At 36.0% G+C, this 26805-nt stretch overlaps 1 protein-coding gene across 3 annotated transcripts in view; it reads right to left on the reverse strand.

Annotated features, from left to right (window-relative positions):
* GABRA2 (gamma-aminobutyric acid type A receptor subunit alpha2) overlaps positions 1 to 26363 on the reverse strand; it is a 119940-nt gene extending 93577 nt beyond the window's left edge. For 2 of the 3 annotated variants that reach the window (XM_057727566.1, XM_057727564.1), the window contains exons 1-2: positions 26291 to 26361; positions 23637 to 23752 (exon numbers count right to left, since the gene is read on the reverse strand). In XM_057727566.1, the coding sequence (XP_057583549.1) occupies positions 23637 to 23752; positions 26291 to 26361 (187 nt within the window). Of the gene's footprint in view, positions 1 to 23636; positions 23753 to 26290 lie in introns of all 3 variants that reach the window. The other variant, XM_057727565.1, reaches the window with a different exon arrangement.
* Between the last annotated feature and the right edge of the window lie 442 nt (positions 26364 to 26805).

Below are 26805 nucleotides of genomic sequence, written 5' to 3' on the forward strand. Positions count from 1 at the left end.
AGCCATAAATAAATAAATAAATATATATATATACGTAGATGAAATCATTATAACAAAAGCATAAAAAGCTACGAAGTAAAAGACTTGGAATTGTCTCCAAAATTTTAATGATTGGTTGTAAGCATCTGTCATATAGCTGCCAGTCATTATTAAGAGGAGAGAAATTAAAGCCTTAGCAGACTTACATGCAGTAAAGCAATGGTCTGCAAAAGAACAGAAGATGATAAAGTTAAACCAGTTTATTCAGTTATTAAACATTTACTGAGTAATACTCCATGCAGGATGCTGTGCAGACTGAACAATCAAGATGACTTAGTTCCTATATTCAGAAATTTATAATGTACTCAGGAAGCTTAAGGCATGTACAGAAGTAACAGTAACTCAGATCATCCCTATTTAAGTAAAATTAAGCAGTTTGTACCCATTTGCCAAACGCAAAAACCTCTGAGACATCCCTGATTTTTCTTCTTCTCTCACCTCATCTAGTCTAACAAGTTTTATTTCCACTTCCTGCAAGACATATCCAAAAACAGATGTTTTTGAAAGGTGAATAAAGGCGCAATAGATAAAGCAGATGATAAGGGATGGATAATAACTGTAGGGAATGAAGAGCAAAGTATTTCAACAGGACAGAGAGGAGATAAGCAGCAGGGGGAGTATACACACTATTATATATAAAATAGATGAACAACAAGGACCTACTGTATAACACAGGGGACTATACTCAAGATCTTATAATAACCTATCATACAAAAGAATCTGAAAAAGAACATATATATACTTATGTATAACTGAATCACTTTACCGTACACTTAAAACTAACACAACATTGCAAATTAACTATACTTCAGTTAAAAAAAAAAGAATTAGTGGAGACAACTAATCAGTAAGCACTAATGGAAAGAGCTAGGAGATGTTTACACCTGCAGAGGTAGAGCAGGCATGAGGTCTCTAATCTAAGAAAAGACTTCAGAAACATTCGCACACAAGGGCAGCCAAACTCCTGGGAACAGATGAGATCGCCATCCGAATGAAAATGTAAGCAAGAAATATCTCCGTGTATTAAAGGAGAAAGAAAAGAGGTCATCAGAGAGAAAAGAGGCAGAAACACACTAATACTAACTGAAAAATATGACAAGACAACGGCCTACTTGAGAATATATAATGACATAAAACTAATTTAAAGAACAATTTAGCAATGGAAGGCTTAAAGAAAAAAATTAACTTTATTAAAAAGAATTTCTAATGTGTAATAGTTGAGCCTTTCAGCTATAAACAATATTCTGAGAATATTTCATAAGACATTTAATAAAGATACAAGAACGTTAACAACCCTAAAATGGTATTAAAAGACATCTATTCAATATAGGCAAGGGTGACAAAAATAAAATTAAATGTTATGACTGTATCAATAATGCATTGTAAAACAGTCATTTTAGAGTATATAATTGTATTTATTTAATGACAATTTTGAGCCATAACTGACATCTAAAATGCATTGTTGGATATAATTCAACTTTTCCAGGACAATTGTAAGGGAAAAAAATGTGTTCACATCCTATGGTTTAAAACTACAACACCCACAGCTGCTCATCTTGTCAAATGAAAACTAGAATGAAATTTCTTTGTCTCTTGCTAAGGATTCTTAAATAAGGTATTTTGTAGATCAAGCGTCACATCAAGGTTACATGATCCTGTAGATGGCCTGTTATTACCTCCATGAAATGTTCATTCCTACACAATTAAGGGGCATGTAAGATGCCAAAGCTTGAAATCAGAGAAATCTAAACTCAAATCCGAGTTACACACTAATAATTTTGTGGCCCTGTGCACATGTCTTAAATTGTATGTGCTTCCATCTTTCTTACAGATCGGGCTCATAAAGCTCATCTGATGATGCTCTTATAAAATTAAATGAAATGATGTCTATAAAGCACCCTGTGCTTGGCACAGGCTGAACACTAAAAAATGGTGTATTTTACGTCGGTAATAGCCATTTTATTAGTTTTATATTGTTTAACAAATTATTATAAACTTAAGAGCTTGAAACAACATCCATTTAGGAAGCCCAGTTTGGTATAACTGTGGTCTCTGCTCAGGGTCTGAGGTGGAAATCACGGTGTCAGCTGGGCTGTGTTCCCTTCTGGCTTCTGGAGATGTCTGGGGAAGGATCAGCTTCCAAGCTCAATCAAATTGTTGACCAAATTCAGTTCCTTGCAGCTGTAAAACTAGGGTCCCCATTTCCTGCTGGCTGCCATGTCTCATCTCCTTGAGGCTGTCAACATTCCTTGCTACATAGCCCTCTCCAGCACTAGAGAAGCTCCTTCACATCAAATCCCTTTCCTGTTTCAAATCTTCCTGAATTCTCTATTTCTGACCATCTCCAACCTCCAGAACCAGATTTAAAAGGCTCATTGATTACATCAGTCCCTCCCGGTAACTTCCCTTTCTTAAGGTAAAGTGTCCTATAACAAAACCTGATCGCGAGACTGATGCATTCACAGTCCCAGGGATTATAAAGGATTTAGAAAACATGCAGCAGGAATCCTGGGGGATATCTTAGAATTCTATCTACCACAGTAGTTGCGGCAACAGTCTTTATAACTGTCTATTATATAACACTTTCAATCATTTTAAAAAGTTATCTTTTTTAAAGTTTGAAGAAATCATAAGTAATTATGATTAGAAGCCTAATAAAATCCCTTAAGTTGTTATACCACTAATGTTTAATTATATTTACACACAGGAGATACAACACACTTACTGGGAGTTTGAATTTCTAAGGAAAATCCAGAAGAAAGTAGACTATCATTTACTTGCCTACTCACACTTTCTCAGAAACACCTCAACCCCCTGTTTTGTACTGCACTTCAATAAATGTAACCTTGAAAGCAAGAATTTCCCTTTCATTTAATTCCAATATGTGACCAAAAAATACCATGCAAAAAACAAAAACAAAAACAAAATACCATGCAATTCACAGATTCTGACAAACTTCTTAAATTTGATTTTGCAACAAGCTCCTACTGGAAAGGCATCCCCCAAAAGGAGTTTAATCATAGTTAACCCTAGAGTAAGTAGTTAAAAATCATCCAATTCCATGAATTCTCTTAGAAAAAATAACTACCCATGTCCTGTTTTTAAAGGATCTCTCACTTAAACTCATTATTTCCTGAGCTGTGAACAAATCTCCACATTATGACATATTAGCAAGAATCAAAGGGCAATTGGAAAGTTGGCTGCTAATAAACACCTACCCTATGCCAGGTACTTTTACGGTAACATTACACACATAATTTCATTTAATCTTCCTAACATTCTTAGGAATGTTGGTTCCTTTTACCTATTTTACCTATGAAGAAACTGAGGCTCAGAGAAGGTAACTAATATGTGCAAAAGCCATATAACTAAATGTGTTAACACCAGAAAGCAAACCTAGGTTTATCAGACTCCAAAGCCTGATCTCTTTCCTGGGTACACTATACTGCCTGGTAAGATTAACATGGGTCAAATGGGCACAAAGGAAAATGCATCTAAGAGAAAGGGCTCTTGCATTTAATCTTCCTTTATTTCTTTGGTTTTAATAGACTTATCCTTCTTTCATGTGCCATGTTCTTCAAATGCAACTTACAACAAGCCAACCAAAACTGAAATTTACATGACTGATTGCATCATTGAATCATTAATTCCACAAATAGTCTAAGTACTAATTTATTATGTATCAAGCAATGCTGAAATGATCTACCTAAACGACATGGTCTTCTTGTGTCCTTCTCATTAGCTGCTCTTGAGCATAATAACAGCAAAAGCTGTGATTCGCAACAAATAAGGGGTAAAACCAGCAGAGTGAAAGTCAAAGATTCTGGCTTTAATTCATGAATGCCGTAAGATTTTGTACTACTAATCAATGTCCTTTCTCTCCCTTCATATCTGAACCCAGATCCTAGTCCAAGGTATATGTCAAAGTCATGGCTAACCAAGATACGTGATAATTAGACCCCCTAATCAAACAAATGAGTGGAATTGCAAACCTTCCCTCACCTTCCAGAGGTACTTATCCAGAGGCTCCCAGAGCAGACATGTCTTCATTGCTATTCACTACCTCTGTTGGATTCAGAGGTTCTTAATTCCTGATTTATCAGATAAAGGCTCTGGAGAAATATGCATGGGTCAGAATGCACATTCTATCACAAAATAATTATGTGATAAAAGGCAAATAATTGGTCTCTTGCTCTCATTTTCTTAAAGAAAGAAAAAAAGTGGAGATCATCAAATTACTACCTCGTGGGACTCATAATGAGTACTAAATCATAGGTAAACTGCTTAGCATATTACCTGGAAGTCAAAACATGTTAGGTATTATTAATTTATTTTGATCAGCATCATTTTATAATATTATTAGAAAGCCTCCACAAGGCAACTGAAAATTTTCAATCGTCAATATGAAACTAATAATGGTTTTGCATAATCTCAACATAGAAAAACTTTTAGACTTATGTTACTCAGGCAACCAGTGGCTCTTCCAGTGCTTTCGTTTCACACTTAGAATGCAGTGCTGAATCCCTACAGACAACAGAACCCGTGGGGCCTTTGGTCCACAATCATCACTCAGATGGTTCCCCCAATTCAGCCAAAGCGAAGGCCACTGAGTTAGTCCCTTTACTATATTAAATCCAAGCTCATCCTAATGGTTCTAATTCTATGTGCTATTGAATTTAAGGTCCATCACAGCAACTGAACCTATATATCAATCAACATTGTTTCTGAGAAGAGTGACCCATTGTAAGAAATGCTAGAGGCCAAGATCACTAATATTTAAAGATAAAACTCTTGTTAAATACCTAAAGTGTATATGAAAACCCCAAATAAGGAGCTACCCAAAGTATCAACATGTCTATGTATTTTTATGTATATGAGCATTAGATTCCCATACATAGTAATTGACAGATAGCGAATTCTAGGTATTCTGCCAGGCACTGAGGACATAGTAGCAAACTAGAAAGACATGGCCTCTGCTCCCCATCCATGTAATTCCACTCTCCCCGGCAATTACTGTCACAGATGTTGGAGATTGCAAGCTAACACTTCAAAGACTGTTTCCTCTTAAATTCCTACAACTCAAGCTCTGGCTTCCCAGCCCAAATGGCAAAGCTCTTTATGCCTGGGAGTTGCAGAAGAAGGTTTTGAAGGCATATCAAATTAATGAGTCAAAAAAAAGCATAACAATTAATTCATAAACACACTAAGCATGTAACTCACAAAACATAGTTCCTGAATTATGTCTTGAAATAAGAGATGACCTGTATCACCAAGCAGTGCGTATTATCTGTCACTATTGAAGATGAGTTACACCCTGAGAAGTGGGTACTTCTTGCTAAGAATGGGAGTCATTAAGCTGCCAAATGTCTCCAATTCATATACTTCTGAGTGAATGGGGGAGCTGTACTTCTCTGCCCCCTTGAAGTTAAGCATATCTATATGCCTTCCTTTGAGCAAAGAATCAGCGCAGCGACACTGTGTCACATCTGGGCAGAAGCTTTAAGTAACCATTTGCTCCTGATCATGTATTTTCCCTGACATGGTGACCAGCAATATTTTAGAGGGTGGAGGTCCATCAGCCTGAGACCCTAAGGGATGATGGTGGGTAGCAGAGCCCAACCCCTACACACTCATCCCACCTCAGTAGCTAGTGGCGTGTCATGAACAGGATAAATAAGAGAGAAATGAAACATGTTTTAAGCTGAGAGTTGTTACTGCAGCATAAGCCAGATAATTCAGACTAACACACTTGGTAAACAAAAGTAGGTCTCTGACCCTATAAAATTGAGAGCCAACTGAGAACAGTGGTGCACAAAAGCCCCTCTTCAAAGTTACTGAGGAAAATGCTAGCCAGACTCATCTAGTGACAGACTGATCTTATTATACACATTTCTTTCTCCTTTTTAACTAAAAGGTTACAAATAAAGTTCTATGAGAGAAAAGAAGAAGACAGCATCACTTTTAACCAGAAACTTAAAGACAGATGATTCAGTCCAGCATTTGGGCCACCTGCATCAGAATCAAGAACGTAGGATGAAACACAGATTTCTGGGCTCAAACCAAAACTGAACTGAATGTTTGAGAATTTGTTAAATTTGCATTTTAACAACTTTTCCAACTAATTCCTTTATACCTTTCATGATAAATCTTGGTTTAGGGCTAGGGCCTGCAAAATAATAATACACAGGTATGTGTTGTTTGAGTTACACAAGATTTTGTTTTGATTAGCATTAGAATTGGTTGCTCTTTAAAATTAAGAAACTTCCCATAAAAACTGATATTTCCAATAACCTGTGAAAAATAATTGGAGTATCTAGCGACTCTAATCTCAAACACTTATATAGCAATAATCAGATAAAAGCTAACCCCACTTTTTTTTAATTTTTTTAAGCCATTTATTGGACTATAATTGTTTTACACTGTTGTGCCAGTTTTTGCTGTACAACAAAGTGAATCAGCTGTATTTATACACAGATCCCTATGTCCCCTCCCTTCCGCAGCTCCCTCCCACCCTCCTTATCCCAGCCCTCTAAGTCATTACCCATCATCTAGTTGATCTCCCTGTGTTATGCAGCAGCTTCCCACTAGCTATCTATTTCACATTTGGTAATGTATATATGTCAATGCTACTCACTCACTTCATCCCAGCTTCCCCTTCACCCCCCACCCATGTCCTCAAGTCCATTCTCTATATCTGCATCTTATTCTTGCCTTGTCACTGAGTTCATCAGTACCATTTTTTTAGATTCCACATATGTGAGTTAGCACAAGGTATTTGTTTTTCTCTTTCTGATTGACCTTGCTCTGTATGACAGTCTCTAGGTCCATCCATCTCATTACAAATAACTCAATTTCATTCCTTTTCATGGCTTAGTAATATTCCATTGTATATATGTGCCACATCTTGTTTATCTATTCATCTGTTGATGGGCATTTAGGTTGCTTCCATGTCCTGCCTATTGTAAATAGTACTGCAATGAACACTGTGGTACATGTTTCTTTTTGCATTATGGTTTTCTCAAATTGAAAGAAAAAAACCATATGATAATCTCAATAGATGCAGAAAAAGCTTTTGACAAAATTCAACATCCATTTATGATAAACACTCTCCAGAAAGTGGGCATAGAAGGAAATTACTTCAACATAATAAAAGGCATATACAACAAATCAACAGCCAACATCATTCTAAATGGTGAAAAACTGAAAGCATTCCCTCTAAGAACAGGAACAAGATAAGGGTACCCACTTTCACCACTATTATTCAACATAGTTTTGGAAGTTTTGGCCATAGCAATCAGAGAAGAAAAAGAAATAAAAGGAATCCAAATTGGAAAAGAAGCAAAATTGTTACTCTTTGCAGATGACATGATATTATACATAATTCCCTTTAAACAAGGAATATACCTGCTCCAGTTCTTCAGTTGTCATAATGCCAACCCATTCTTTTACCTGACCTGCCCAAGAGAAGCATTAGAGTTTGGGTCCCCTTATTCTGGTTTCTGGAAGCTATGTTATACAGACTGGAGGATATGCTCTGGAAAGTGGGGGAAAAAAGAAAGCCATTGGAGACTATTGAGCAAAAGAATCACATAATTGAATCTAGTTAAAAAGTAAAAATCTGGCCATATAAAGATTAGGGTAGGGCTACGTTTATATACTCAAGTGTTTGGGGGGACCGCACATTATTTACTTGCCAGGCAAGTAACTTAACTGAGTGACATGAGCTGAATGAGATCTCTGGCTAAATGTGGAGGACATACCTCCTCTAACAGGGAAAGTTGTTACTTAGTTTCAATTGCGGTCACCAACTTGATTTCAATTTCAATTTCTGGCATCAGAAATTTTGGCCTACGATCACAAAATCTGCCATTTTTGAAAGAGAAAGAAATCCACGATTTTGCTGGAAATGTCCTGATTTTTAATGTTTTAAGCTAATTATTTATTTAAAAGCAAAAATACGCTAAGCAATCAGGCTGATATCTGTATATTCGCGGATCACAGAATTAGAGTCAGGAGACTGGAAAAGAGTAAAGAGAATATGAAAACTCATTCTCAGATGGATTTTTAGCTCCTGTAGCTTGATTAAATGTGGATTATCATTAACCATGCAAGAGAACCACAGGAAGAAAAGCAGTTTCAGGTGGCAAAATTATGAGTTCAGTTTCTAGAAGTCTGAGAAATGTATGTATGCAAGGACACAGCTCATCTATTCAACAAATATTACGATTGCTATCTGCCTTCTAAAAGCATCATGCATAGTACATGGGCTAGAACAACAGACAAGGAGTCATAAATCTCTGACTTTAGAGAGCTTAGATTCCAATAGGTGAAATGGAGAGTTACAAGAAAGTATGTTAATATTATGCCAAATATAGTAATGCGTGATTTGTTCAACGGAAATGTGCGTGTGCGAGGGGATGATAGTCATGTAAGGTTACTAGAAAGTATGACGTCTAAACTGGAACCTGAAGAAAGGCAAATGTGTTCCCAGTAGACTCAACAGCTTGTATCAAGGCCCACAGGCTAAAGAAAGCCAAATGCATTAAAAAACAAAAACTGAAACAAGCTCAGTGAATCGAAACCACTTCATGCAAGATAGCGATAAATAGTGAGCGATGAGGCCAGAAAGTGAACAGAAGCCTGAGACTGTAAAGTCTGCTACATTAAATGCTCTGGACTTGATCCTGAAAGTAGTGAGTGGTCATAAAGAGAGGTCATCTGGGCAATAAAGAGCAAATTTACATCAGAAAACAGCAGCAGGATGAGAGAGAATCTACACATAGGTTAATATTTGAGGCTATGGAATTGAATGAAATTCTTCTGGGAAAAATCGTGAAAGTGAAAAGCAGTAAGAATTAGAAGGACAGAATCTTGGAGAGCACCCACGTTCAAGAAGAGAGAAAATGAAGAGGGACCAAGGACTAGAAACAGATGAAGAGTGGAGAGACCAAGAATCAGGCAAGAGGCAGTAGATCTGTTATCAAACAGAGCAGAGAGGCCAAAGGGGGTGAGCTTTGAAGAGATGTAGCCATTTACATCCTATAGAGAGAGCGTCCAGCAACGTTTAGAACACCGGCAAATATAATTTGGCACATTTATCACTGCCTCACTTATACCAACCACTTCCTAGTCAACCTTGCTCAGCTTTAAGAGGAGCTCTTAATTGGCATTTTCATGCACTAAAAGTACCTAGTTTTGTACAAACTCCTAATTGCTAGGAGCTGGAAGACCAGACAGCCTTTCTTCTCTTCTCAGCTGGCCACGCTTTACAGGCCTAGCAGCCTTATTCTGTTAGCTTGTATTCAGTCCCATACTCTGTCTTTCTATTTCGCTACAATGAAGAAAAAATTGGCTTCAGATTTCTGTTCCAAGAACCTTATTTTCTACTCTATTTGCCTTGAAACAAGTCACAAAAAGATGGGAGAAATTTTAGATGGAAGGGGAATTGCAGGTCATCGCTACAGTCTCCTTACCTTCATGCTTTGGCAACTGAGGCACAGAGATAATAATTGGCCTTTTATTAAAAGAAAGGAGTTTTTCATATATAAACTAGTGTTTTTTTGTGTTTTTTTTGTTTTTTTTCCAGGTTTGAATAGATTTTATGATGAAGGTTTAAAAACAAACAAAAACATAACCACAATACTGTTACCCCACCTAAAATGTTTCATTTAATACTAATGTTAATATTTATAAAAATTTCTTTTAATAACCTCAAATATCCAGTTAGTCTTCAAATTTAATTGGTGTGCCAGACCCAAACAGGATCCTTTCATTACAGGGTTGATGTGTCTCTTAGGCTTTTAATAATCTATATTTTTTTCCTTATGCTTGATTTGTTGGGGAAAAAAAGATTATTCTCATAGCATTCTCACATTATGGATATTGCTGATAGCAGGCAGGAAGTATCCTGTAACATGTTGCTCTGTCCAGCATATTTCCTATAACTCGGCTTGTTCAGATTCCTATCCAAACTTTTAGAAAGACTTATAAATTAGAATTTTTTTTTATGCTCTTGTACACTGTTTTGCCTTCACAGCCTCTTCTGATCAAAGCAAAGGACCTTTTCCCTCTTTGTGTCTTTAAAATTAAAATAAAATCAGTTCTTTAAGAACTTGGATCCTCCAGGTTTATAATCTGGTCTCTGTCAGGCACTCTAATACAAACCGTGTATAATATTTTTAAAAGGAAATCACCCTTCTCGTCTGTCCAAAAAGAAAATTTTGGAGCAACTTAAATAGAACATAAAATAATTTAAAGAGAGAGTTCTATTATTTTTCTACCCTCAAGATTACACGTGGTAAAATTTTACATACCAAAATACAATATTCAGAATTAAATTAGTTTTATAATTAATTATTTTATAGTTTCAAAATCAATTAATCAATTAATTTTATAATCAATTACAGTGGATTAATTCACAAGCTTCATGTCAATATTTTTTTCCCCACAACTAGCTAACTGCAATATCCAACAAATTTTTTGAAGCAGAATTCAAATATCATCATGGCTTTATCACAAACTAGTTTTAATCTTCTTAATAGAGATAGAGATAGGGGTATGTTCTTATTTATATAGCGTGTGACAGAATTAGAGTGTACTGATAACTGGATAGAGAAACTGTATTTAACATTATACATCATAGCCACAGATTTTCATGGTCAGTCTAGTATTTACGGGCAATTTTGTAAAAGCATATCATAAGGAATAAATTTATCTGTGATTACACTCTGATAAAAATAAGGTTTATCATTGCAACCTTTAGAAACATAAATTATGAATTCCTAATTATCAGAGTAAACCAGCAGCAGTAATAATAACAATAATAATAAGTGAACCCTTAGAGAGCCTTTTCTTGTCATTGCGTTATATTCTTTATGAATACCCCCTGAGGTGGTACAGCCTGGCAGCCCTAGCTGAGTACTTTCTTGCTACTAAAAATGTGACCCAAGGACCAGCAGCATTGGCATCACTTGAGGGCCTGTTAGAAATGCAGCACATTGAGCTCCACAGAGATATATTGAAACAAAATTTGCATTTTAACAGTCACCATCCAGGTTATTTATATGCAAATTAAAGTTTTAAGTACTTTAGATATAGGAACTCTTCACTGGAATTAATATTTTCCATTTTACAGAATAGGAAATTGAGGCACAAAAAGATCATGTAACTTTTATTAGCATTAGTAAATGTGGCAGGCCTTGCCAGTAGCCTACTGAATATCCAATACATCTTCCTTGTTTCTAATAAATCCCCAGTTTTATTAAGGGCAGAAATGTGCCCAACCACAAGTAGGGCACTCATTTTCCCAGATGGTCTCCTAGCTTGAAAGAACTGTGAGATAAATATGGAAATCAGCTGCAAGTGCTGGGAAGGTTTATTTTTCTGATGACAGGAACTAATGGAGCCGGCACCATCCCTTCCTTTCATGCCAGCCTTAACCATGGATATGATAGCTGGAGCTGCGGCAGCCATCTTGGGATCAGAAGGTAACAGCATAAAGGACTTAAGTCAACACTAAGGAAGAGGAAGTGGAAAAATTAAAAAAGTCTCAGTTCTTGATGTTCTTGATGCCATCATTTAAGAACTCAGTACGAGGAGCCATCTGCCTCTAGACTTCTTGTGAGAAAAACTGATCCCCACTGAAGTCACTACAGATAGATTTTTCTGTTACTTTCAAACAAACTCCTCCTTAACTGATAAAAGCTACCATGATACTCTCCTTTCATCTATATTTTATTATTTTATTTCAATGTTATGGAGCAGGGTTTCGTTTGTTCCAATTGGCATTAAATTTGCACTATAAAAAGTCACTTGGGATTTTGATATCCTCTGCTAATGTCTTCAGACAGAAGTATGTAAAGTGTCACACCACCCTCTCTGAGTGGGTGGGGAAAATTACAGAAATGACAGGCCGAAAAACAGTTCCCTAAAGGGAAAGGATTTGATGAAGAGTCACTTTCCATCCCCCTAACCTTCATATCCACTCACTTAAACATGCACCTGAACACTTTTCCTTATCTGCAGATAGATTCTGCTTAATCTCCCAGCTGTTCCAAAGCAGCAGCGACAGTGGCAGAAATTGCAGCTGCACCCACAACTGGTAGCAGTCAGATGTCTAAGAGTGAAATGCCCGTATTAGAAGCTGTCACCAAAAATGACAAAGACTAGATTGGGTGTGGCAGCAGTGAAAGGAGAGTGACAACGGCAGGCAACATCCATGTAACAAGCAGAACTCTGTCTACACAGAAATATCTCCATCCTGAGTCGGCAACTTGGCCCCATGGGAGTTCTCATCACCCCCGTATTTCACAGATGATAATGGAAAGCCTCGGTGACCCTCCCCGCTAATGCTATGAGTCAGACCATCAGTGTGGTGGTAGCCAAAAACACCTCCAAGAGTTCTTCAGATCATCTGGGAAGCTTGAAAGAAGGAAAGTTGAAAAGAATTCTTCTGCTACAGAGATATTCTCCTCACTACTTCATCTGCCTGGTGTTCTCCTTTAAGAATTCAGACGCTATTAGTCAGATTTATATGTTTTAAGAATAACAGGTCAATTTTTGATATTTAATCTATTTTAAATGGCAACACACTGTAATATAAGCACTACTGATCATACGGCTCAATGTATTATTTTCTTGTTAGTTCTCTTTGATCCAGTAATTCTGTGATCATTACTAAAGCAAAAGCTACTCCAAATGATAGACAGAGATTCAGTTTTAGTTTTTAGTTATCAAGGGACTTTGTTCTCTTAGTAAGCCTCTAGTGACAACTCCCTTTAAAATGGCTCTACACTCACCCCCATTCCATTATGACATTTTTACCACCTAAACCCACCCCGTTCATTATCTTAAGATTCTAGGGTTTCTCTTCCTCTAACAGCTGCTGGATGAGTCCTTTGCTATTCTACGATGCACCATCATCAGCCTCACATTTTTTGCTTCAATGATTATTCTCTCACATGCCCTAGATAACTAATTAAATATACCCTCCCATATTCACCTCTACCAGACATGAACACCAGTCTTGCAATTCCATTTTCTTTTAATTAAGACTTCCTTTCTCTTGGCATCCAAAACTTTAACCTTCCTTGTAAACCTGGCTAGCATTTTAGCCCACTATTTCCATTCTTGAGAAACTGGAACGTTTCTTTATGCAATCATGCTAACAAAAACAAATTTGTTCCGTTTACCCTAATTCTCTGCCTATGGCTGATTTGCTTATTTCTCTTGTAAAGGCTTCAAAAAATTCATAATTGAAAAAATGTGGACCCTCCACTCCAACCCAAATATATCAGCAGTAACTCATCGTTTTTGCTTCAAAATCTAAAATCTTCTCGTGAGTAAATAGGAGCAAACCAGAAGCCTCTCGCCTTTTTTCTAAAACATTCCATGACATTTGTCTTCCTCCTCCAAACCACTCCTCCAATTTAAGTCTGAAGTTCTCTTCTGTCCAGCAAAGTTTTGCTCACACACACCCCCCCCCATGCTAAAGGCTCCTGATTCTTTCGCGTTCTTAATTGAAGTCAAATGCCCTCCCAGTACTTACTAAGATACTTATTTACCACTACAAAACATAATCTAGACAATGGGTTTGGGAATGTTCTTAGGAGGCATTTATAATTTTTATCCTTTCTTCAACCTTCCTTAACATTGTGGCATAACTACTCCTCTACTCCATAGACAAGATCCAATTGTACTTCTCATTATATCATATTCCTCAAACATTCATAGACTTTATGAATTACTAACCATCTCCAAGAAATAGCTGAAGATAGCAGTATCTTCTTTTTGACATATTTTCCCTGTGGATACTATATCAGAAGGAAAAAACCTTACCTTTTCCTTTATTATGTTTTAAATCAACTTAGTAATATCCTGACTGAGCATAGCCTCTAAGAACCCTGAAATACTTTAATACAGAAAGAATAATGCCACACATACTACTGGCACAATCTTTGTGCTACATTTTGCATTTATTCCCCTAAAACGGAGCTACCATCCTGAATCTTAACAAAGATATTTATAGAAAGAATATTCTTATAACAGAGTACTGTATTTTTGAATTTTATGCAAAACCATTTTTTATGTTTTTAATGTGTATGTTTTAAATATTTAAATAAAAAGAAATGTAAAAACTAAATAAAAATTGACATCACTTAATTCATATTAAATTAAGATGGAGATGGACTCATTCTTTTCCATATGCTAGTTTTTTTAATTTGTTAAAAAGGTATAATAACATACATACACACCAAATGTACCCTAATGTAAGTTACTTAAAATGCAAAAACCCAGTGGAGAATTTGAAGGGATCTATATGTATCTTATAAATTGATATCCTTAATGTGATGAGCTTCTATATGAAATCTCTTTAGATTTAAACATTAATTTTATACTTACGATAACTTGCTCCTAAAGGATAAGATCTGAACCTTGAGGAATGAGGGTATTTCAAGTTAGGAACAAGTTTTCAGAATTCTGTGTTGGGTCAAAAACATTAAAATTACAAGGAAACAAACTAAATCCTCATGATATTACAACTCATGTCATTTATTGTTTATTTCACAGTGCATGTCTAGTTACTATTTAACTCATCTGTAGCTCAAAACCAATTAAGATAAAGCAGGAAATAAGTTTTCCTTAGAAAGAGAACTGAGGAGTAGCCAGAAGTTTCAACTGGAATTAACACTTACCTTTCTACCTCTAGGAATGCCACTCTTACCATTAATACTCTCAACACCCCTGCTACAGACACAGAAAGACATGCCCTCAGGATGTTATATTCTTCTATAGATATCACAATTCTCAGCCTGGCAGTAAATATATCAGAAATCACTTTCCCTTTATGAGAAAAGACTTACAGTTCAATAAATAAAAACATAGGGTAATTATACATTATTCTTAATTTAGGAGGGAAAGAAGAAACCAACATTAAGATAGCTGAGAGGCAGAAAGAGCCAAAATATGATGTGATATGAATTTCTGCAAAGACTCGGTCCTGTTTGGCAGAGTATTCCCAGCATTTACAGCAGGACCAGCAAATCCTTGGCCCTTGGTAAGGAACAATGGAATGAATGAACTAGGCTTATAGAGACAGAACTTGGCTAACTCCAATTGTATGATACAAGTAAAAGTGATTTCTTCTCTATATTTCAATAGCATGTTCTTATAATGGAACAGGTCTTGTACTGTTTCAAGTTATTTTGAGAATCACACTGTACCTACCTTATCTGCCCTCCAAGGGATTTCATGCCCTGGATAAACACTACACCTTGTACATCTTTATATCCTGCAGAGTGGCTGGCACCTCATAAGCCTTCAGTACACATGTGTTAGAGAACAAACTACTAGAATCACTTCATTTGACTCTTTTCATGTTAACACATCAAAAAGTAATGAATTGCTGGCTGGCCAAGCTGTTCACTTGGCCATCTCCACTACCAATATAGATTGCTACAAAATGACTGAGCTGTAGCAATCAAAAAGTAACACGAACACAAATAGATCAGTCACGCCTATGGTCCAATTTATCCACTGTGTGTTAAGGGGTGAAAAAATGAAAAATGTTGATTGCACCTGAGTTCAAAAGCTGGCAAGAAAACAACGGAGTGAGTGGGGCATGCTTGTGCCCGAAAGACCAAAGATAACAATCCTTCAAAATTATGACTAAGGGCCTCTCTAGCAGCAACGATTGAGAGAAGAAGCTGCTATTAACCAAAACATGAAAAAAAAGCCTTAGTGTTAGTTCATTAAAACATGAATAGTATTCTCTGGGTCACACACTTCAGTGATGTTCCCTTGAATTTTGCAGGAGATGCTGTTTGGGAAGAAAGTGTCACCAACCAATCTAACACAACCCATTGCTGCCATGTACGCACTCAGTATGCTTTTCCTATAAAATAATCACAAGCTATATATATAATTAAAACAGCAAACTGAGAAAGAATTCTGCAAAACCTCACTCTAACCGTTTCTGCAGAAGCCAGTCTTAGCACCACTCCCTGACAGAGTGGGCAAGCAACACACAGCTTTAGAGTGAGGGAGCACAGAAACGCTAAGATGTTTCTTAGTCTGCTTGGAAATAGTAAAAAGAATACAGAAGTATGCACATAACATTACTGTGTTTCTAGTTTAAGCAAGCATGCACTGTGAGGAAGCCCATGCTATGAAGGAAGTCCATGCCTAGAGTTTCCAGCCTCCCAAACAGCATCCCACTTCAGACACCTAGTACCTTCCTGTGTTCTACGTTTCATGCCTCCCACAAAATAATTTTCAAGAAAGTGGAAATGAAAAAAAAAAAAAACTTGATATCCATTATTTACACATGTACCCAAAGCTATTTACACACTTTTGTGAAGTCATCCCAATTTATTTTTATTTTCTCGCTCATGAAATAATCAAACTTGGTGTTTCCTGTGACCTATAGGCAAACACAAGTGGGTAGAGAAGATCTGGTGGCAGAGTATGAAAAAGGCTCTGACATCTTCTTATGCCTAAGAAGGTTATCCCACTCCAGGTGCACTGGGAGACCTCAGAAGGTTGGGTCAGGAGGGAAGGGAGACTAGATTCTCCTCTGCCTCAGGCCTCTTCAGGAGCATCGGCCCCAATCACAGCTGCTGAACGAGGAAGAGAACGCCAAACATCACAGCTTTTAAGTAGAGGACCATTACTTGAAGTTTACCCAGCCTCCATCTGAGACAAGAACTTCTTAAGGGCTCAGCCACTTCTTTTCTGCTCGGCACACAACCTGCTTATCCCCTGCCCCTTTCGGTTCCTTATAGAGATTTCAGACCATTCTTGGTGTGTTATCGCCTTCCTGATGCCTCTCCCACCCCTCAGCTCATAAAATGCTGTCCAGCAGCAGGCACGCACCCAGGTAGCTGCAAGACCCAGAGCTCGTGCCGTTCAAGTTCCTAGCACATCCCAGGCTAGGATGGTGGACACACTTTTAGTTTCATGTCCCTAAAATTGTCATATGTGTCACATAGTAAGGTTTTCATTCTGTAAATATGATTTCGTTCTTATAAGCAAATTCAGTATCATGAACGGATGATGCCAATTGTTATATGTTACAGTAATGTGACATATTTCTTTTGTGATTGGTTTTGTTTTCAGAGATTCTGTACATATACAAAGGTGTGCTAAAAAATGAAGCTAATAGCATGAGAAACATACAAATATATCCTTTCTTTAAAACTGGGTTATATGTGCCACACATTTATCCCCTTTTAGAAGTCACAGCTTTTATCAATTAAGGGAAGCACTGAGTGATGGCCTCTATTGCATTCATAGTAGAAGTAGTAGTAGAACCAACAATAGCGGCAATAATATCAAGTATTGAGTTCCTACTGTGTTTGCCCAACACTTCAAAAAAATTTTAATTAAATCCTTAACTAACCAATAAGTCATATACTTTTACTCCCCTATTTTGCAAAGAAAGAAGCCAAAGCAAGGAGAGGTTGAGTGAAAAGTTTTGTAGTTCATATAGTGTGGCAACAGAATTCAAATTCAAAAATGTAGGTATTCAGAGACACTGATCTTAACCACTTCTTTATAAAATCATACGATGCTATTTTGAGGTCAGACTCCCTCTTAGGTTCTGCAAGAGACCAGATTTTTTGTGCTAATTTTTGCCCACTGAATATCCTATATTTTATTTTTATAAAATTGAGAGTAGTAAAATTCATAGAAACATGTTACCATCCATCTCTCTACAGCCTGAAGAAAAATATCCAAGAGTGAAGTTGGAAATTGACCCTCAGACCCTAAGTCTATAATCTGACATCATGTTTTTCATGGCTTTAAGCATAAAGCTTCTTCAACTTTTGAAAGGACAAAACAAGAGCACTAGGGGAAAACATTCTATCTAGACAGGCTCCTTGAAACAGCTTTTCAAAATGCAGTTAAGCATGGTACTCAATCTAGATTTTCCAGACTGAATCTATAATTTAGATACCAAGCCTTGTCATTTCTAATCGTTGTCACTGTGGAGCACTGTGAATGTTAGCTGTCATAAATATACGAGGCCTGTCTACACATTCATTTTTTTCAGTGACCCTATAAATACGGTCCAAAAAACAAATGTTGCTCTGTTTTTTCAGTTAAAATTTTGAAAACCTCTTATGGAACGTGAAAACCCATAGGTGGTACCTGAGCTGTTAGCTCCAATGACTAAAATAAAGACAAAAGGAGAAACTGATTCAGTTATAAGCTCTAGCTAATCTGAATGTATGGCCTGGGTAGATAAGTTTCCAGACTTACAAGGAAGTAAGCCAACCAAATGCACAAGACCTACCGATATTTTCTTGGCATGTTTTCAAGGATACTACCTTCTAAGATGACGTTCTCCTGGAAGAACTCTCCTCTGCTGTTCCTAATAATACTAACACCTATCAATTGTATGCCACGTTATGCTCTCTAAAAAATTTTAATGTATTTAAACCACACCATATCCTTGTGAGATAAACAGGGTAAGTAGAACCTCTTTTCCAGTTTCACACAGATGAGTAAGTTAAGTCACAAATGGGATAAATGAATCACCCAAAATCCCCCAAATCACGGTTAGTTCAAGGCAGAATCATAGCTGACATAAGTCAAGAGTTGGAACAATTGGTCTAGTAATTGTTTCTGTTCACCAAGAAGTCAGCCTAATATGCTGGTGCTAACAGCAAAAGGCCGGTACAGTAATCAAAAGATAATTACTCCAACGATTGTAAGGATAAGGTAAGTTCCACACTGGATTCTTTTCATGGGAGCATACTAAATAACATAAAATAAAATAAATGAATACAATTAAAATCCATTCAAGAAATATTTAATTCCATGCTTACTACGTGCTTGAGAACCAGACAAAAAACAGGCAAAAATTCCTAACCTCGATTAGCCTGAATTCTAGCAAAAGAGACAAAGTAAGCAACTGACATAAATATTAAACAATTAAAAATTATCCTGTATATTAAAAAATAATAAGTGCTAGGTAAAAACAGGAGAAGGGGATAAGAAGGATCAGTATTGCTAAAGGATGAACACGTTGTAGTATCTATTTGATTGGTCGGGGTAGGCCTCATTGAGAAGGTGAGCTCAATGGATATCCAGGGAAGAGGGAACAGTCAGGGAAGAAGCTCCAAGGAGTATCCTGGTGTCTTCATGGAACAGAAAAGAAGCCAGTGTGACTGCAGCAGTCTTAGCAAGAAGGAAAGTTGCGTGAGGTGAGGTCAAAGAAAAAATAGAAGACAGAGCAAGCAGGACCTTGGAGGCCATCGAAAGTGTGTGTTTTATTCTGACTGAAGTAGAAACCATTGCAGGATTTTGAGCAGTTGAGTAGTGTGATTGGACCCACAGTTTAAAGAGGACCCATAGATCTGTACCCCTTAAAAGTTTAGAATGCTATATGTCAATTAAACCTTAATAAAACTGGAAGAAAAAATAAAACCCATAACTAATTACTAAATACCTTAAAATTTTGTCACTCAGTGTATTGTATAATCCTTGTCATTTATAGAAGTCCCAATTTATCTTCCTCCTCTCAGGATAAAATGCTAATATTCCCTTTTTTCCTCAGAAGATACCAAGGCTCAGAATGTCTAAGTAACTTGTCTGGAATAAGATCTAGTAAGTTTCAGAGCCAGGTGAAAAGAACAATTTTTCTAATTCAATAAAAAACAGATTGCTCTTTCCAATGTACTCATTTATACTGACATTACAAAGGAAAAATAATAATAATTGAGATTAATTATCCAGATTAACCATCAATAGAAATGTTCAGTTTGATATATTAAATTGAATCAAACCTATTTTTCCCCTTATTATTAATTTCTATGACATAAAGATACAAATAATTTCCCTGAACTTTCTATTTGAAATGACATATGAACATTCAGGCTAAGAATTTTGGACAGAGAAGAAACCATAATAATAACTGAAATTTACATCAGTGTATTTACAAAGGCTTTCACAGTCTTTAGTTATTGTTATGTATTAACTCTCTACTACATGCCAGTCACTGTGCTAAATCCTTTGCATATATCATTGTATTTAATATTCATCAAAACCCCTAAGAATAGTAATAGTAATCCCATTTTATAGATGACAGATGTGGCCCCAGAGAGGGAAAGTACTGAAAGGTCACAAGACTGCTTAGTACCCAATCTGAGATTTTACGTAAATCTCCATAGTCTAAAGTTAGGTTCTCCTCACTCAGCCACACCACCTTCCTTCAGCACGATGCACAACATATCATCTCAATATTCCTAACTAAAAGGTCAGCCAGATGTGAGTAGCCCCATTTTCCAGATGATTAACTGGTCATAGAAAAGTTAATCAAGCAATCAACATTTATTTCATGGCCACCATATGCAAATCAATGTTTAGTTACTGAGAGTGCAGAGGATTTATGATACAATATCTTGCCTCAATAAGTTTACAATCTTGTTAAGGTAACAAGAGACACATAAAAAGGTAATAAATAATCCAAGATAGCACATAATAAGTATCAAATGAGATACAGAGCCAACAACTGCTAAAGAAATTCAACAGAGAGAAAATTGAATCTGGGTGCTTCAGTTCAGTTTAAGAAAGATTATTACTAAAAAGAACCCATGCTGAGGTTCTTCACAAGAAAAGTTTAGATCAGCAGAGAAGATGAGACCAGTAAGAGGAGAAAATATGATCAAAGGCTAAGAGAGAAGATGTGAATGCATTATCAACAGAAAGTGAATAGATGTGTTTGAAGTCCAGGATAGATGGGTGGCAGAGTGAAAATGAAGCCAGAAAAGTAAACTGTAAAAACCTTGATTGTCAAATTAGGAAGCTACGGGAGGAGGGAAGAAATTGATAGAGTTTAACTGCTAGTATATGGCATCTGCCTGTGTGTGCACTGTTGTTTTGTGATCCTCTCAACAACCCTATAAAGTAGAAATACATTATAGCCATTTTATTTATTTTTTTAATTTTTATTGGGGTATTGTTGATTCACAATGTTGTGTTAGTTTCAGGTTTACGGTGAAGTGAATCTGTTATACATATGCATATATCCACTCTTTTTCAGATTCTCATCCCATATAGACCATTATAGAGTACTGAGTAGAGTGCCCTGTTCTATACAGTGGGTCTCTGTTAGTTATCTATTATATATATAGTAGTGTGTATCTATATTCCAATCTTCCAGTTTATCCCCTCTTACCTCCTGGTAACTGTAAGTTTGTTTTCTACATCTGTAACTCTATTTCTGTCTTGTGGACAAGTTCATTTGTATCCTTTCACATGGGAAAGGAAATAATCACCCAAGTCCAGGAAGCACAGAGAGTCCCATACAGGATAAACCCAAGGAGAAATACACTGAGACATGTGCTAACCAAACTAACAAAAATTAAATACAAAGAAAAAAATATTAAAAGCAGCAAGGGAAAAGCAACAAATAACAAACAAGGGAATCCCCATCATAGCCTCTTAAATGAAAGGGGGGTGGCGGAGGGGAAAAAATGAAAGGAAACAGAGATTACCTGGCCAAGGCAAGGTTTTGGGTGTGTAGATGGAGCAGAAATTCTAATCTAGGTCCATCTGCATGGAAGACCTATACTCCTTCCACTAACCCCTCATCACTGTCTACAGAAACCAATGGGGAGCTATCAAAGGTATTTGATCAAGGCAAGAGAGTAATATATGAAAAGTATTGACTAAAAGAAAACTAACCTGACTATGAGATATTAGCAAATGTCCACTGTCAGAGAGGGACTGGGGAAGGAAGACACTAGGCAAGAAGAGTCACTTTGTCTATTGCATTAACCTACAGAATGAGTGACAAGGATCTCTGTTCGAATGCTGATGATGGAAGTAAAAAGAATAGAAGAGATGTTTAAAAAGAGATATGAAGAGATAAATGGCAACACCCATGTCCTTTCACAGGTAGTTTTTACTTCCCAACTATACACCCACAGTGTAAATATTTCTCCTAAAATCTCACGGACAAAATCCAAGATCTAGCTCAAATATTTTTTTTGACAGTACATGATTTATTTAAAAATAATAACATCTATGCCTTCTGAAAAATATCTGCCTTACTGCAATCTACTTCTCAAATCACCATCATGAATTATGACAGCCTCATGCTAGGCATAGTTCTACTGTATGAGCCTGACATTAGCTTCTTGCTGTATATGCTTACATGGACCGCAACACCTTGCATTCATGGTCATGAGACCTGTTAATTACCAAGGAAATATTCTTTTCCTTTAGTTTTTCCTTTTTTAACTTTTTATTTTGTATTGGATTATAGAATTTATTTACAAAACAGAAAAAGACTCACAGACTTAGAGTTTTCCCTTTTAGTAGACTAAGTGTATATTAAACAATTGAATTATCTCTGAGAAATACAATGTATCATACTTCTGAACTTCCTCCCCAGCACATCTCTGAAATGCGAGGTACCACTCAGGATTCAAGCCCAAAACTACTATCAATTAAATGGCATATTATTTAAAAACAAGTTGGGTCTTTTCCGACCTTTTCTGACTCCTGGGCGATGCAAACCATACAATTGCCAAATATGTTTAGAATTAATAACCTCCTATATTTTTCAAAGACAGCATTGACATAAACATCCAGGCATTTAGTCACTATACATCTTTTCAAGAAATTTAATATTGCAAAGTTGCCAACCTGGTAATAATCAGGCTAACTACATAAACCTTCAGTCGGTACCAAGCATTCAACAAATGCGTCTTAATTTTGAATTAGTTATTGAAGTGAACATCCTAATAAGTATAACATATATTTGATAAATGTGTGCATGTTAGAATTGATGAGTAATAATATTTTGACTTAGAATCCTTTTAGGAATTACACACCTACCCTACTTATATCTAATCTCCTTAGTATCACCCAACCATGCTAAAGGATAATTAAAATTTAAAATATTAGCAAAGCCCTATTTCCTTTACCTTTATGGATAAAAATAGATTTGTTTTTCTAAGTTGAGAATGAATGTTTAAATTTCAAATCAAGCTGTGCCACAGGCCAATAAATTAGGCTTACAGCTAGAGTATATCCAAAATGTCTTTGAAAGTTTCAAGAATGCCAAACCAGTGCTGTATTTTAGAAACGTCACTGCACATGTAAAGAAATACCATCACAGAATCCTTATAAGTGTATTTGCTAAAATTCAACGCAGACACTCTTTTAAATTTTTACGTTTCTCATTTCTACATATTTGTACTAATGTGCAAATGGGCATCTGCAAATTTCAGTGAAGGAAACCAAAGATACTATACAAGCATATCTGCCCAATAAGGTCACACTTTCACATACTCTAAGTTTGAAAAACTTAGCCATTGTAAGTAAACTAATCTAAAAACTATTCATGCACAAACTCTGGGCTCTGTATGACTTCAGGTATTCTATAAAAGGCATGTTAAATACATGATGTCTATATAAAAGGAATCAGAGATAATGTTGACTTCATACACCTTACTTTCTATTACCTCTGTTTTTTAATACGTGGCAATGCATTCATGTATAAAATGTATTAAAATATAAATATTACCCTTAACTTTTAAAGACATTATTGTGTGAGTGTTTAAGAAAAGGAAAACTATTTTTACCTCCCAGTCCTGGTCTAAGCCGATTATCGTAACCATCCAGAAGTCTGTCTAGAATTCTTGTAAAGATGGTAATGTTATTTTTAGCCTCATCTTCTTGGATGTTAGCCAGCACCAACCTAAACAGATAATTTTACAAGCTGATATATATACATATGCGTGTTTTGCAAGTGCCAACATGATCTTCTTCCTTGATCTAAATTTTAAGGTTCTCTAAGCTATTAGTGCCACCCATTTTCCTCCTTTTTATTTTTCACTTCTATAAATACCAGTATGTCTGTAGGTAAGGTAAACATGCTATTGGAAATAGATAATAAATATTAGATTATCAGAAAGTTTGATGTTAAAATTATTTCAGATTTCTACCACTTAGCATTCTGTGTGAACTATTCATTCTTCTAAAATCTACTCCCTAGAATATATTATGATGGTAGATTATCACATGCAGACACTATTAGTAATGTTATTATGCATTTAAAAGGTACAAAAACCAAAGGGACTACTGAAAAAATTCTTCAGTGATTTGAATATTAATTGGAAAATAAATTGCCTCCTTGGTGGCACAAAATTTCTCCATCTTCCTCAGAATGTCTTTTCTTTTTGTCTTTTTCTCTTCTAAACCAAGATGATTTTCTAACTTTGGGTATACCTCCACCCAATGGCCAAGTGCAATATAGACATCAGGGAAACTCCGCTGGCTGTGTTCCAGGCTCCACTGTAGCCAGGAGGTGGAGGTGGGCTCTGAAAGGATCAGCAACACACACACAGCTGCAGAGAGCCTTGGAGGAACATCCCTCCTGACTGGTCTCTGAGGAGGGCGAGAGAGGTCATCCACAGATTAAAATGCCCAGCTACTTTGTGTGTGAGTGTGTGTGTGTGTGTGTGTGAGAGAGAGAGAGATAAATTTGCGGAAAAAATAAATGGTCTTAAAATATCACCAGAAGAGGGTTAGAAACAGTGATTTCCTCCATTATTTCTCCATCAGAAAGCCAGAGACCTGGTTTTGTGACATCCAGCAATTTGGTGCAGAAGCAACTGGATGTATAAAACAGAATGTCCCTTTTCACTGCCATTTTTTTTTTTTTCCAGAATGATTCAGAGATTTAAATTACTGGTCCAAAAAAAGAATCATTTATATAATAGAATAAAATACTGGCATGAGCATTACTGGTCAAATATAGAATAGAAAACTGGTAGAAGAAAATATGGTTAAGTACTGAGGATTTTCAAGGATTATTAACTGACCATGGTTTGTTCACTCCTTCAAAATCAAAGATTATATGTAATTGCATTCTGATCAAGGTGTATTGTGTGAAATATCATTGACAGAATTCATTTGCATTTAAATGATTATACAGCTAGTACTAAAAGTAGTCTTAATACATCAAAAAATTGGTGACTAACTTCAAGCAAATATTCTCTTGCGAGAAGAGAAAATATTAAAATACTGATAAAAAGATAAACATTTTAAAAATTATGTAAGCAAATTAGTTGATACCTCAAGCCTGAAAAGTTTTTATATTGCCTTAAGCTAATTTTAAAACCAATCTCTAAGATGGTCATAAAGTATCACTTAGAGATTTTCACTGGAAAGCATTTTTTAATCACATGTCACGTTTTCTTTCTAAAGTCAATATTAAGATATTAAATGAGGAGCTACTTTCCAGTTAAAAATAAGTCTTCATAAAGAGATTTCTTCTCAATTCTAGAAAGTACTTTCAAACCTTGACAATTACTGAGACAGGAAAATGAAATTTTTAAAGGAAAATAAAGGTATCATAAAATCATAAAGACTAATTTTTTAAAGGAATAGTTACATGGACATTATTATGAATCTTACGTTTTAAGATCTTTGGCATTTTGAAAACCTTACCCTAAATTTAAGCAATTAATAAAAGATGCCCACTGATGATAAAAATCAGAAAAGACTACAATTAAGATGAAGTTATTGAAAACCACAGAAATTAAATTTCATATTTGTAGAATATAGGCAAAACAGAATTTGTTACATTTTCAAAGTAACTTCTTTTTATGACGGTACAATTTTAGAAGTAAAAGATCTCTAAATCAATAATATGAAAAGTTGATTAATAAATCAAGCTTTTGTTTTATTGTTTGTGATTGTGAAGTTGTATACTACCTCCACCTAGAGGTTTCAGATTCACACATCATTTAGGTTTTCTATGTTGACTAAAAGAGCCAAGACCATTTAAGAAAAAAAGGGAAAAAAAAAGAAAGAAAAAGGAAAAGAAAGAAAAAAATTGTTAACACTCAAATCATCTTAGCTTGTGCTTTTCTGTTAGCTTAAAGGAAAACTGATGGCTTCTGAACTTTGGTGTTATTATAATTGCGTATAACAACCACTTCAATTCCTTGCAAAAATATGCCATCCAAAGGGTGTTCTTTTCTTTCGTGATTTATTTTTTTAGAAAATGTTTGTATTTGCTTTTGTATTTTATCACTGAAAACAAGAAGCAGCGAACTTTTAATAGTCTCTGCCACTTCACAGTTCTGTTTCTTGGTACAATATGTTTTCATTAGAAATGATCCTTCAAAATACTTCAGCTTCTCAAAAGCCACCTCTGCACTGATGGCATTCAAAAAACACACCTTTACCCTGAACTTAAAATAGCAAATACAGTAAATAATTGTCTCACCTGGCTGGGTCCCACACCAAGAAAACAAGAAGCAGCAACTGCATGTTGCAGATGTTCAGTTTCGTCTTCATCACCACTCTTTGTAAAGTCATGGAAGAAAAACAAAATACACTTAAAATTACATTCAGTCCCACCATCCAAATAGCCCAAAATAATGTCATTTCAACTGGAAATTGGAGTTACAGCTATAAAGATTATTCCAGTGGAGTGTGTGTAGGGTGTGATGATTGGAGGAGGGTTGGGTTTTTTTTTTTCCTTTCTCTCTCTTTTTTTTTTGCTTTCTTTTTTTCTCTTGACAGAAAGATGATCAAATAATCAGACTTTGGTCTGCCAGGAACTTCCCCCAGCCCCATCGTCAGCAAACACTGTTTTGTGGACACACACGTATTAAGAACACACGGGACCCCGCACTGACATTTGAGCTAAGGAAAAGAATGGGCTGGAGAGGAGAGTGAAAAGGGGGAGGAGAAACAGGTATTTCATGCCACAATCCCCTCAACCAAGACCACCCCCGC

This window comes from Hippopotamus amphibius, chromosome 3 (assembly GCF_030028045.1).
Source record: "Hippopotamus amphibius kiboko isolate mHipAmp2 chromosome 3, mHipAmp2.hap2, whole genome shotgun sequence".
Classification (NCBI taxonomy): domain Eukaryota; kingdom Metazoa; phylum Chordata; class Mammalia; order Artiodactyla; family Hippopotamidae; genus Hippopotamus; species Hippopotamus amphibius.